This window comes from Oncorhynchus masou, unplaced genomic scaffold, assembly GCF_036934945.1.
Source record: "Oncorhynchus masou masou isolate Uvic2021 unplaced genomic scaffold, UVic_Omas_1.1 unplaced_scaffold_1504, whole genome shotgun sequence".
Classification (NCBI taxonomy): Eukaryota; Metazoa; Chordata; class Actinopteri; order Salmoniformes; family Salmonidae; genus Oncorhynchus; species Oncorhynchus masou.
The window spans coordinates 128,999-143,733 of NW_027005054.1; the positions used below are offsets into that span (position 1 = coordinate 128,999).

The window sequence follows — 14,735 nt, forward strand, 5'->3', positions numbered from 1 at the left end:
GAGGTAGGGGGGAGGAGAGAGGGGATGTAGAGGTAGAGGTAGGAGGAGAGGAGGTAGGGGGGGAGGAGAGAGGGGATGTAGAGGTAGAGGTAGGAGGAGAGGAGGTAGGGGGAGGAGAGAGGGTGGTTTAGGGTAGGGAGGAGAGAAGGTAGGGGGGGGAGAGAGGGGATGTAGAGGTAGAGGTAGGAGGAGAGGAGGTAGGGGGAGGAGAGAGGGGTGTAGAGGTAGAGGTAGGAGGAGAGGAGGTAGGGGGAGGAGAGAGGGTGGTTTAGAGGTAGGGAGGAGAGGAGGTAGGGGGGAGGAGAGAGGGGATGTAGAGGTAGAGGTAGGAGGAGAGGAGGTAGGGGGGAGGAGAGAGGGGATGTAGAGGTAGAGGTAGGAGGAGAGGAGGTAGGGGGAGGAGAGAGGGGATGTAGAGGTAGAGGTAGGAGGAGAGGAGGTAGGGGGGAGGAGAGAGGGTGGTTTAGAGGTAGGGAGGAGAGGAGGTAGGGGGGAGGAGAGGGGGGTTTAGAGGTAGGAGGAGAGGAGGTAGGGGGAGGAGAGAGAGGGTGGTTTAGAGGCAGACGTGGTAGTCTATCTTATAACCCAGAACCTCCTGTTGACGGGACAAACAGAGAGGGGGGTTTAGAGGTAGGGAGGAGAGGAGGTAGGGGGGAGGAGAGGGGGGTTTAGAGGCAGACGTGGTAGTCTATCTTATAACCCAGCACCTCCTGTTGACGGGACAAACAGAGAGGGGGTTTAGAGGTAGGGAGGAGAGGAGGTAGGGGGGAGGAGAGGGGGGTTTAGAGGTAGGGAGGAGAGGAGGTAGGGGGGAGGAGAGAGGGGATGTATAGGTAGAGGTAGGAGGAGAGGAGGTAGGGGGAGGAGAGAGGGGGTTTAGAGGTAGGGAGGAGAGGAGGTAGGGGGAGGAGAGAGGGGGTGTAGAGGCAGAGGTAGGAGGAGAGGAGGTAGGGGGAGGGAGAGAGGGTGGTTTAGAGGTAGGGAGGAGAGGAGGTAGGGGGGAGGAGAGAGGGGGTTAGAGGTAGGGAGGAGAGGAGGTAGGGGGGAGGAGAGAGGGGGTATAGAGGCAGACGTGGTAGTCTATCTTATAACCCAGAACCTCCTGTTGACGGGACAAACAGCAGGGGAAGAGGCAGACGTTATAAGGAGTTAAAGTTGCAAAATCACAGAAAATGTTCCCAAATTCTTAGGCTTTCTAGAAATCCTGGCTGGAGGATTCTAAATCCTGGCTGGAGGATTCTAGAAATCCTGGTTTGAGGATTCTAAATCCTGGCTGGAGGATTCTAGAAATCCTGGTTTGAGGATTCTAAATCCTGGCTGGAGGATTCTAGAAATCCTGGTTTGAGGATTCTAAATCCTGGCTGGAGGATTCTAGAAATCCTGGTTTGAGGATTCTAAATCCTGGCTGGAGGATTCTAGAAATCCTGGTTTGAGGATTCTAGAAATCCTGGTTTGAGGATTCTAGAAATCCTGGTTTGAGGATTCTAGAAATCCTGGTTTGAGGATTCTAGAAATCCTGGTTTGAGGATTCTAGAAATCCTGGTTTGAGGATTCCCGGAATCAGGAGGGAATAAACGAAGACAGAACCCTCCAACCAGGATGTATTAATTGAGGGCCTGAATAAGGACAGGTGATCGTTTCATCAGTGCATTGCGGGAGGAAGGTGAATAATCCTGGCGGGACTAAGACCTGTACCTTGAGTAGAGGGTGTATCTTATCCACAGGGAGCAGTAGGGGGTTCCTCCTCTTCCTCTTCTCGATGGCCGACTGGGCGTCAGCTATGGCCCATTTATCTATGGGGTGGGGGAAGGTCTTCTGGACACGCTCCTGATTGGACAGAGGGACAGGAAGCAGAAATACTTGTTGAATCAAACGTCATGGTATTAGATGAAACATTATCCATAGACAGACACTGGCTGAAAACCCATCAATTGTGGTGTTGATAGGACCCATGAGCACCAACATGTTAAAGACCCATGAGCACCAACATGTAAAGGACCCATGAGCACCAACATGCAAAGGACCCATGAGCACCAACATGTTAAAGGACCCATGAGCACCAACATGTAAAGGACCCATGAGCACCAACATGTAAAGGACCCATGAGCACCAACATGTAAAGGACCCATGAGCACCAACATGTTAAAGACCCATGAGCACCAACATGTAAAGGACCCATGAGCACCAACATGCAAAGGACCCATGAGCACCAACATGTTAAAGAACCCATGAGCACCAACATGTAAAGGACCCATGAGCACCAACATGTTAAAGAACCCATGAGCACCAACATGTTAAAGACCAATGAGCATCAACATGTTAAAGGACCCATGAGCACCAACATGTAAAGGACCCATGAGCACCAACATGTTAAAGACCCATGAGCACCAACATGTTAAAGAACCCATGAGCACCAACATGTAAAGGACCCATGAGCACCAACATGTAAAGGACCCATGAGCACCAACATGTAAAGGACCCATGAGCACCAACATGTTAAAGGACCCATGAGCACCAACATGTAAAGGACCCATGAGCACCAACATGTAAAGGACCCATGAGCACCAACATGTAAAGGACCCATGAGCACCAACATGTTAAAGACCCATGAGCACCAACATGTAAAGGACCCATGAGCACCAACATGCAAAGGACCCATGAGCACCAACATGTTAAAGAACCCATGAGCACCAACATGTTAAAGAACCCATGAGCATCAACATGTTAAAGACCCATGAGCATCAACATGTTAAAGACCCATGAGCACCAACATATTAAAGAACCCATGAGCACCAACATGTAAAGTACCCATGAGCACCAACATGTAAAGGACCCATGAGCACCAACATGTTAAAGAACCCATGAGCACCAACATGTTAAAGAACCCATGAGCACCAACATGTAAAGGACCCATGAGCACCAACATGTAAAGGACCCATGAGCACCAACATGTTAAAGACCCATGAGCACCAACATGTTAAAGAACCCATGAGCACCAACATGTAAAGGACCCATGAGCACCAACATGTTAAAGAACCCATGAGCACCAACATGTTAAAGAACCCATGAGCACCAACATGTAAAGGACCCATGAGCACCAACATGTAAAGGACCCATGAGCACCAACATGTTAAAGACCCATGAGCACCAACATGTTAAAGAACCCATGAGCACCAACATGTAAAGGACCCATGAGCACCAACATGTAAAGGACCCATGAGCCCCAACATGTAAATGACCCATGAGCACCAACATGTAAAGGACCCATGAGCACCAACATGTAAAGGACCCATGAGCATCAACATGTAAAGGACCCAAGAGCACCAACATGTAAAGGACCCATGAGCACCAACATGTAAAGGACCCATGAGCACCAACATGTAAAGGACCCATGAGCACCAACATGTAAATGACCCATGAGCACCAACATGTAAAGGACCCATGAGCACCAACATGTAAAGGACCCATGAGCATCAACAAAGGACCCATGAGCACCAACATGTAAAGGACCCATGAGCACCAACATGTAAAGGACCCATGAGCACCAACATGTACAGGACCCATGAGCACCAACATGTAAAGGACCCATGAGCACCAACATGTAAAGGACCCATGAGCACCAACATGTAAAGGACCCATGAGCACCAACATGTAAATGACCCATGAGCACCAACATGTAAAGGACCCATGAGCACCAACATGTAAAGGACCCATGAGCATCAACATGTAAAGGACCCATGAGCACCAACATGTAAAGGACCCATGAGCACCAACATGTAAAGGACCCATGAGCATCAACATGTAAAGGACCCATGAGCACCAACATGTAAAGGACCCATGAGCACCAACATGTTAAAGAACCCATGAGCACCAACATGTTAAAGACCCATGAGCACCAACATGTAAAGGACCCATGAGCACCAACATGTTAAAGGACCCATGAGCACCAACATGTTAAAGGACCCATGAGCACCAACATGTAAAGAACCCATGAGCACCAACATGTTAAAGGACCCATGAGCACCAACATGTTAAATGACCCATGAGCACCAACATGTAAAGAACCCATGAGCACCAACATGTTAATGAACCCATGAGCACCAACATGTTAAAGGACCCATGAGCACCAACATGTTAAAGACCAATGAGCATCAACATGTTAAAGGACCCATGAGCACCAACATGTTAAAGAACCCATGAGCACCAACATGTTAAAGGACCCATGAGCACCAACATGTTAAAGAACCCATGAGCACCAACATGTAAAGAACCCATGAGCACCAACATGTTAAAGAACCCATGAGCACCAACATGTTAAAGGACCCATGAGCACCAACATGTTAAAGACCAATGAGCACCAACATGTTAAAGAACCCATGAGCACCAACATGTAAAGGACCCATGAGCACCAACATGTAAAGGACCCATGAGCACCAACATGTAAAGGACCCATGAGCACCAACATGTAAAGGACCCATGAGCACCAACATGTAAAGGACCCATGAGCACCAACATGTACAGGACCCATGAGCACCAACATGTAAAGGACCCATGAGCACCAACATGTAAAGGACCCATGAGCACCAACATGTAAAGGACCCATGAGCACCAACATGTAAATGACCCATGAGCACCAACATGTAAAGGACCCATGAGCACCAACATGTAAAGGACCCATGAGCATCAACATGTAAAGGACCCATGAGCACCAACATGTAAAGGACCCATGAGCACCAACATGTAAAGAACCCATGAGCACCAACATGTAAAGGACCCATGAGCATCAACATGTAAAGGACCCATGAGCACCAACATGTAAAGGACCCATGAGCACCAACATGTAAAGGACCCATGAGCACCAACATGTAAAGGACCCATGAGCACCAACATGTAAAGGACCCATGAGCATCAACATGTAAAGGACCCATGAGCACCAACATGTAAAGGACCCATTGGCACCAACATGTAAAGGACCCATGAGCACCAACATGTTAAAGGACCCATGAGCACCAACATGTAAAGAACCCATGAGCACCAACATGTTAAAGAACCCATGAGCACCAACATGTTAAAGGACCCATGAGCACCAACATGTTAAAGACCAATGAGCATCAACATGTTAAAGGACCCATGAGCACCAACATGTTAAAGAACACATGAGCACCAACATGTTAAAGGACCCATGAGCACCAACATGTTAAAGAACCCATGAGCACCAACATGTAAAGAACCCATGAGCACCAACATGTTAAAGAACCCATGAGCACCAACATGTTAAAGGACCCATGAGCACCAACATGCTAAAGACCAATGAGCATCAACATGTTAAAGGACCCATGAGCACCAACATGTAAAGGACCGATGAGCACCAACATGTAAAGGACCCATGAGCACCAACATGTAAAGGACCCATGAGCACCAACATGTTAAAGGACCCATGAGCACCAACATGTTAAAGAACCCATGAGCACCAACATGTTAAAGACCAATGAGCATCAACATGTTAAAGGACCCATGAGCACCAACATGTTAAAGAACACATGAGCACCAACATGTTAAAGGACCCATGAGCACCAACATGTTAAAGAACCCATGAGCACCAACATGTAAAGGACCCATGAGCCCCAACATGTAAAGGACCCATGAGAACCAACATGTTAAAGACCCATGAGCACCAACATGTTAAAGGACCCATGAGCACCAACATGTTAAAGGACCCATGAGCACCAACATGTTAAAGACCAATGAGCATCAACATGTTAAAGGACCCATGAGCACCAACATGTTAAAGAACACATGAGCACCAACATGTTAAAGGACCCATGAGCACCAACATGTTAAAGAACCCATGAGCACCAACATGTAAAGAACCCATGAGCACCAACATGTTAAAGAACCCATGAGCACCAACATGTTAAAGGACCCATGAGCACCAACATGCTAAAGACCAATGAGCATCAACATGTTAAAGGACCCATGAGCACCAACATGTAAAGGACCGATGAGCACCAACATGTAAAGGACCCATGAGCACCAACATGTAAAGGACCCATGAGCACCAACATGTTAAAGGACCCATGAGCACCAACATGTTAAAGAACCCATGAGCACCAACATGTAAAGGACCCATGAGCACCAACATGTAAAGGACCCATGAGCATCAACATGTAAAGGACCCATGAGCATCAACATGTAAAGGACCCATGAGCCCCAACATGTAAAGGACCCATGAGAACCAACATGTTAAAGACCCATGAGCACCAACATGTTAAAGACCCATGAGCACCAACATGTTAAAGGACCCATGAGCACCAACATGTGAAGTTAACAGGAGCACCAACATGTGAATTTAACAGGAGCACCAACATGTGAAGTTAACAGGAGCACCAACATGTGAAGTTAACAGGAGCACCAACATGTGAAGTTAACAGGAGCACCAACATGTGAAGTTAACAGGAGCACCAACATGTGAAGTTAACAGGAGCACCAACATGTGAAGTTAACAGGAGCACCAACATGTGAAGTTAACAGGAGCACCAACATGTGAAGTTAACAGGAGCACCAACATGTGAAGTTAACAGGAGCACCAACATGTGAAGTTAACAGGAGCACCAACATGTGAAGTTAACAGGAGCACCAACATGTGAAGTTAACAGGAGCACCAACATGTGAAGTTAACAGGAGCACCAACATGTGAAGTTAACAGGAGCACCAACATGTGAAGTTAACAGGAGCACCAACATGTCAAATTAAAGGTATTTTAAAGACTTGGATACTTCTTTCAACCATTTTGCCATCTTAAAAATTAGGCAAAAAGTAAAATACAGTGATTTGTGGGTAAACAGTACGGGAAAAGGGGTCCCAAAAAGGTATCATAATTACATCAAAACAATGAAGACCCCTGCCAACTAATATCAACACTTGTTTTTAGTTTCTGAGAAATTGTTAACCTTCTGTATATTTAAGAAATATTGCAATTCAGTTACTAAAAACCCACATATTTAAAAAAACATGCAGAAATTGGTCCGCCATTTCCTGGTTTCTAAAATTCTAACAGTTTTCATAATTTCAGTTTATGTGACAAAAAAGAAAGTGTAGAGAATCATTGTACCGCTGTGAAATATATTTTCAATAACCTATTTAAAAATAAAAATATTTAAACTGGTGAACAAAACCGAAAGTAAAAGATGCAAAAACAAAACTTAGAAACAGGAAGCATAGAAATAGGACACGTAGAACGAATCTACCGTTTGTTAGACGGGCAATGTCACTCAATGAGTGACATAATTATTCTTTATGATATTTTCACATTTCCCTCCCCTATGCGGGTTGAAAGTTCACAAAAGTAATTCTCGTAATAAAACTCTTAATTCCGTTACCAAATTGGTTAACGCAATTACCACGCAATCATAACAGTCACAAACCACAGTTGCCTGCCTCTGCCTCTCTCCCTCCGCCTGCCTCTCTCGCTCTCTGCCTCTCTCGCTCTCTGCCCCTCTCTCGCTCTCTGCCCCTCTCTCGCTCTCTGCCCCTCTCTCGCTCTCTGCCCCTCTCTCGCTCTCTGCCCCTCTCTCGCTCTCTGCCCCTCTCTCGCTCTCTGCCCCTCTCTCGCTCTCTGCCCCTCTCTCGCTCTCTGCCTCTCTCGCTCTCTGCCTCTCTCGCTCTCTGCCCCTCTCGCTCTCTGCCCCTCTCGCTCTCTGCCTCTCTCGCTCTCTGCCTCTCTCGCTCTAATTCGCTTTATTTGCATGACTTAACAATGTACATATTGCCAAACATTATTTTGGATATTTACAATATTAAAAATAAATTAAAATGAGAATCAAATTGTCAACAGGACAACAATAACCAAGTGTCAAAATAACCATACATTCAACAATAACAGTAAGCATACAGTAGAGGACATGTGCAGGTTCATTGGTCTGTCAGACACTGTCCCTCATCTTATGGCAGGCAGCAATGTAGTGCGCTGCCAACCCACAGATCTCTGCGTCCTCCCCCAACAGGACGGGTAGCCTATCCTCATCAGAGAGGTCTTTGAAACCTGAGGCTTCAGTGTGTTAGTAGAACAGGTTAGTGAACTCAGCCCCAGGACCAGCTGGATGAGGGGACTGAGGCTTCAGTGTGTTAGTAGAACAGGTTAGTGAACTCAGCCCCAGGACCAGCTGGATGAGGGGACTGAGGCTTCAGTGTGCCAGTAGAACAGGTTAGTGAACTCAGCCCCAGGACCAGCTGGATGAGGGGACTGAGGCTTCAGTGTGTTAGTAGAACAGGTTAGTGAACTCAGCCCCAGGACCAGCTGGATGAGGGGACTGAGGCTTCAGTGTGCCAGTAGAACAGGTTAGTGAACTCAGGACCAGCTGGATGAGGGGACTGAGGCTTCAGTGTGTTAGTAGAACAGGTTAGTGAACTCAGCCCCAGGACCAGCTGGATGAGGGGACTGAGGCTTCAGTGTGTTAGTAGAACAGGTTAGTGAACTCAGCCCCAGGACCAGCTGGATGAGGGGACTGAGGCTTCAGTGTGCCAGTAGAACAGGTTAGTGAACTCAGCCCCAGGACCAGCTGGATGAGGGAACTATTTTCTTTGCTCAGCTCATGAGTTTTTATTATTAGTGGATATTGGCCTAATTCTGCTTGCATCCCTCCCTCCCCCTCCCTCCCTCCCTCCCTCCCTCCCTCCCTCCCTCCCTCCCTCCCTCCCTCCCTCCCTCCCTCAGAGATGAACTCGTGGATACCATTTTAAATGTCTCTTGGCGGGGCGTGGGTAACACCTGGCGTGGCTAACACCTGGCGGGGGGGGGAAACACCTGGCGGGGCGGGGGAAACACCTGGCGGGGTAACACCTGGCGGGCGGGGTAACACCTGGAGGGGCGCGGGTAACACCTGGAGGGGCGCGGGTAACACCTGGAGGGGCGCGGGTAACACCTGGAGGGGCGCGGGTAACACCTGGAGGGCGCGGGTAACACCTGGAGGGGCGCGGGTAACACCTGGCGGGGCGGGGGTAACACCTGGAGGGGCGGGGGTAACACCTGGCGGGGCGGGGGTAACACCTGGCGGGGCGGGGGTAACACCTGGCGGGGCGGGGGTAACACCTGGCGGGGCGCGGGTAACACCTGGCGGGGCGGGGGTAACACCTGGCGGGGCGCAGGTAACACCTGGCGGGGCGGGGGTAACACTTGGCGGGGCGGGGGTAAAATCACCGGGGAAGCCAAGCGGATCAGAAAGTAATGTACAGTACGACATAGAGCCTTGACGACATGGAACCTCTATTCCACATCAGGTAACTCATAACAGCAGTAAAATAAAGATTAAAAAAATAAACTATATCTTATGGAACAATGTGGACTGTGAAGAAACGCACACACACACAAGCCAGCCATAACATGCACCTACGTTGTGATATAGTTGTATGGTGGTTTTTGTGACATGTCTAAACGTGTTTGAAGGAGTGTTATATAATATATAATATAATTTCAGCACCGAACTCTACCCTTCTGTGTTGTACTGAACTGTTACTATTTTACACTGTGATGTTCAAACTCCGTGTGTCTACATACAAGTTGTATGATTTGGATCAGCTTTGAAATCTATGTTTTTTCGTTTGACATACATGTTAAAAGTGAGTCCAAGCGTAATTCCGTTGTCGTGGAATTGCCCATAACATTACAGCATAGCGATCTGGTATCCTCACCTCCACGTCCTGTACAGAGCGCGGCTGGGCCACACACAGCATGTTGAGCAGCTGCAGGATCAGCTCTTCGATGTGCTGCAGAGCGCCCTCCTTGGCTGACAGGTTGGGGTGCACCTGTAGCTGCACCTGGAAGAGAGACAGAGAGACGATGGGGGACAAACGTCAGAGACAGAGAGACGGTGGGGACAAACGTTAGAGAGACAGAGAGAGGATGGGGACAAACGTTAGAGAGACAGAGAGACGATGGGGACAAACGTTAGAGAGACAGAGAGACGATGGGGACAAACGTTAGAGAGACAGAGAGAGGATGGGGACAAACGTTAGAGAGACAGAGAGACGATGGGGGACAAACGTCAGAGACAGAGAGACGGTGGGGACAAACGTTAGAGAGACGATGGGGATAAACGTTAGAGAGACAGAGAGATGATGGGGACAAACGTTAGAGACAGAGAGAGGATGGGGACAAACGTTAGAGACAGAGAGACGATGAGGACAAACGTCAGAGAGACGATGGGGACAAACGTCAGAGAGACGATGGGGACAAACGTTAGAGAGACGATGGGGACAAACGTCAGAGACGATGGGGACAAACGTTAGAGAGACGATGGGGACAAACGTTAGAGAGACAGAGAGACGATGGGGACAAACGTTAGAGAGACAAAGAGACGATGGGGACAAACGTCAGAGACAGGGAGACGATGGGGACAAACGTTAGAGAGACAGAGAGATGATGGGGACAAACGTTAGAGAGACGATGGGGACAAACGTTAGAGACAGAGAGACGATGGGGACAAACGTTAGAGAGACGATGGGGACAAACGTTAGAGAGACAAAGAGACGATGGGGACAAACATTAGAGAGACAGAGAGACGATGGGGGAAAATGTTAGAGAGACAGAGAGACAAACGTCAGAGAGACTAAACGTTAGAGAGATGCCAGAAAGCCTACGCTGAGAATGCGAATAGTTACACATCCAGGGACAGAGATGTTGATGTCCAGGGACAGAGATGTTGATGTCCAGGGACAGAGATGTGGAGCCTTTTTTCAAGCAGTTCTTCATGAACATGTAATGTGTATTTATTTAACAGACGTTTTATAAAAACATTAAAACGGCAACATACAGTCATGGCATAGCCTTTCCCCCTAGATATGGATACGTTTATAACTGACCCACGTCACTAGGCTCCCTCTCAGATGCATAGTGTCCAAGACAAGTGTTGTGAAATACAGGCTTAGCTAACGACAAAAACAAAACACATGACATCGTGGTGAAGTGACGTTCAACCGCCTGCGACAACGCTCCAGAGATTAGCCAAAGTGTTTTATTGATGACCGTGTTGAGAAGTGAAGCCCCAGTGCCTCGTGGGCTTGGCCTAGTTCTGACATCCCGCCTTTACTCAACAGACCACAGGAGGTGGAAAACACTCGGAAAAGAGGAATGTTTTGGAGAGACAGCAAGAAGGAGAGAGTAGAAGTGTGTTTTGGAAAGAGGACAGGAGAAGAGAGGAGAGGGGGGAGGGAGAAGAGAGGAGAGGGAGAAGAGAGGAGAGGGAGAAGAGAGGAGAGGGGGAGGGGAAGAGACGAGAGGGGGAGGGAGAAGAGACGAGAGGGAGAAGAGACGAGAGGGGGAGGAGAAGAGACGAGAGGGGGAGGGAGAAGAGACGAGAGGGAGAAGAGACGAGAGGGGGAGGGAGAAGAGACGAGAGGGGGGGAGGAGAAGAGACGAGAGGGGGGAGGGAGAAGAGAGAGGAGAGGGGGAGGGAGGGGCGAGAAGAGAGGAGGAGGAAAGAGAGGACAGGGGGAGGGAGAAGAGAGGAGAGGGGGAGGGGAGAGGGAGAGAGGAGAGGGGGAGGGAGAAGAGAGAGGAGGGGGGAGGGAGAAAGAGAGTTGAGGGGCGGGGAGAAGAGAGAGGACAGGGGGAGGGAGAAGAGAGGAGAGGGGGAGGGAGAAGAGAGGAGAGGGGGAGGGAGAAGAGGCGAGAGGGGGAGAGGGAGAAGAGGCGAGAGGGGAGAAGAGAGCGAGAGGGGGAGGGAGAAGAGACGAGAGAGGGGGAGGGAGAGAAGAGACGAGAGGGGGGAGGGAGAAGAGAGGAGAGGGGAGGGAGGGCGAGAAGAGAGGAGGAGGAAAAGAGAGGACAGGGGGAGGGAGAAGAGAGGAGAGGGGGAGGGAGAAGAGAGAGGAGAGGAGAGGGGGAGGGAGAAGAGAGGAGAGGGGAGGGAGAAGAGAGTTGAGGGGCGAGGGAGAAGAGAGGACAGGGGGAGGGAGAAGAGAGGAGAGGGGGAGGGAGAAGAGAGGACAGGGGAGGGAGAAGAGAGGAGAGGGGGGAGGGAGAAGAGAGGACAGGGGGAGGGAGAGAGGACGGGGGAGGAGAAGAGAGGACAGGGGGAGGGAGAGAGAGGACAGGGGGAGGGAGAAGAGAGGAGAGGGGGGGGAGGGAGAAGAGAGGAGAGGGGGAGGGAGAAGAGAGGAGAGGGAGAAGAGAGTTGAGGGGGGAGGGAGAAGAGAGGACAGGGGGAGGGAGAAGAGAGGAGGGGGAGGGAGAGAGAGGAGAGGGAGGAGAAGAGTGACAGTTACCAGGCAGAAATCCTTCTCATTGCCACCACTACTTACTACACGCAAACGGCTGGAACCACCACAGTCACATTTCGCTCATCTGTTTCGATCTGTCAAACCTCCGACTGACGGTCATCAACAACAACAACAACAAAAAACTATTCCGACTAAGTGGAGACTATAAATATAAAACAATCAGCCTGAATGGAAAACCAAAGCAGAAGCTGATGATTCCTTTGAGCTCAGTTTCCACATGACACAATAACGTTGTTCTGAGTCATCATATCGAAAACATCCGGGGGTGTTCGTTCCCCTCCTCAGCCTGGCTCCATTCACAAAACCCTACAAATCATTCCTTTAAATTATTTATTTTTTTAAATTTTACCTTTATTTAACCAGTCAAGTCAGTTAAGAACAAATTCTTATTTTTAATGACGGCCTGGGAACAGTGGGTTAACTGCCTGTTCAGGGGCAGAACGACAGATTTGTACCTTGTCGGCTTGGGGGTTTGAACTTGCAACCTTTTGGTTACTAGTCCAACGCTCTAAACACTAGGCTACCCTGCCGCCCCTACACTCTAACCACTAGGCTACACTACCTCCTCTACACTCTAACCACTAGGCTACCCTGCCACCTCTACACTCTAACCACTAGGCTACCCTGCCGCCTCTACACTCTAACCACTAGGCTACCCTGCCACCTCTACACTCTAACCACTAGGCTACCCTGCCACCTCTACACTCTAACCACTAGGCTACCCTGCCGCCCCTACACTCTAACCACTAGGCTACACTACCTCCTCTACACTCTAACCACTAGGCTACCCTGCCACCTCTACACTCTAACCACTCGGCTACCCTGCCGCCTCTACACTCTAACCACTAGGCTACCCTGCCACCTCTACACTCTAACCACTAGGCTACCCTGCCACCTCTACACTCTAACCACTAGGCTACCCTGCCGCCCCTACCTCTAACCACTAGGCTACACTACCTCCTCTACACTCTAACCACTAGGCTACCCTGCCACCTCTACACTCTAACCACTAGGCTACCCTGCCGCCCCTACACTCTAACCACTAGGCTACACTACCTCCTCTACACTCTAACCACTAGGCTACCCTGCCGCCCCTACACTCTAACCACTAGGCTACACTACCTCCTCTACACTCTAACCACTAGGCTACTCTGCCACCTCTACACTCTAACCACTAGGGTACCCTGCCGCCTCTACACTCTAACCACTAGGCTACCCTGCCGCCTCTACACTCTAGAGGAGGTTAGTTGGTTTCATCAACCCTTGAGGAGGTTAGTTAGTTTCATCAACCCTAGAGGAGGTTAGTTAGTTTCATCAACCCTAGAGGAGGTTAGTTAGTTTCATCAACCCTAGAGGAGGTTAGTTAGTTTCATCAACCCTTGAGGAGGTTAGTTAGTATCATCAACCCTAGGGGAGGTTGGTTGGTATCATCAACCCTTGAGGAGGTTAGTTAGTTTCATCAACCCTTGAGGAGGTTAGTTAGTTTCATCAACCCTGGAGGAGGTTAGTTAGTTTCATCAACCCTAGAGACCGTTAGAGAAAACACTAAACTATATTTATTAGAGTAGAGGTCACCAACTGGTCCATCTCCAAGGCACTCCTAGTCGATCACCAAACATTTCTGTAAAAAAACCCAACGATAAATCCCTCCGTTCCTATTTAGTTTTCTTCGTTTCACACTGTTGGTGGTAGGTGCACTTGATTCCGCAGCACCAGGAAGGCAAAGTGTTCCCATGTTGAATCCTTTCATGTGTCTGAAGGTAGAACTCCGCCCACCTGGCAGGCCAAGAGAATGAATCAAGTGCACCTATATAGCCCTACCACTGGCCAATCAGAAAGCTTAAAAATAATCGTGTCTGCAGTTTCCTCGAGCCATCGTATGTTAAAAAGAAACATACATAAAGTTTATACTGTGAGAATTCAAAAACCATGACTGGAGACAGACTCAAAGAATACAGCAAAATAGCTGCTGTTTTTATGAGTGAGTTCATGTTTAAAGTTGTTATTCGGCACTAAATCAACACTTTGTATACGCCTTAAAATACACGCACGACAGCACTGCAACGAATGAGTACCACAAAGTGTTCTTGTAATATAAACGGCACAGTGAGGCAGGGATGCGAGTAACAGTAATGAGTAACAGCGCCACCCTCAGGCACTACAGGGAAGTCCATCTCCCTTTCATAAACTATTTTGTTTCCTTCAAAACAAAAAAGTTTTTCAACTTAGTGTTTCACATTGCAAACAATATGGAAAACTTAAAAAAAAATATATATATATATATATATAATTTTATTATTAATGTCTTTTCCAGGTTTTATTTATCTTTTTTTTTTAACAGTATTTTTAGTACCGGTTGCATTTTGGCATTCTGATTGGTCTTCCATAATGAGTTGACTTCTCTGGGGTATCAGTGTTTACATTGAGAGATACCTACTCCATCCAGGACTTAGTAGTTG

General features: G+C 48.5%; 1 protein-coding gene across 1 annotated transcript in view; it reads right to left on the reverse strand.

The window, feature by feature from the left end:
* Positions 1 to 9,864, reverse strand: part of LOC135531052 (son of sevenless homolog 2-like) — a 96,871-nt gene extending 87,007 nt beyond the window's left edge. Inside the window, 2 exon segments of the mRNA XM_064959188.1 lie at positions 1,696 to 1,827; positions 9,688 to 9,864. Coding sequence (XP_064815260.1) covers positions 1,696 to 1,827; positions 9,688 to 9,729 — 174 coding nt within the window. The 5' untranslated portion in view covers positions 9,730 to 9,864.
* Positions 9,865 to 14,735: the final 4,871 nt, after the last annotated feature.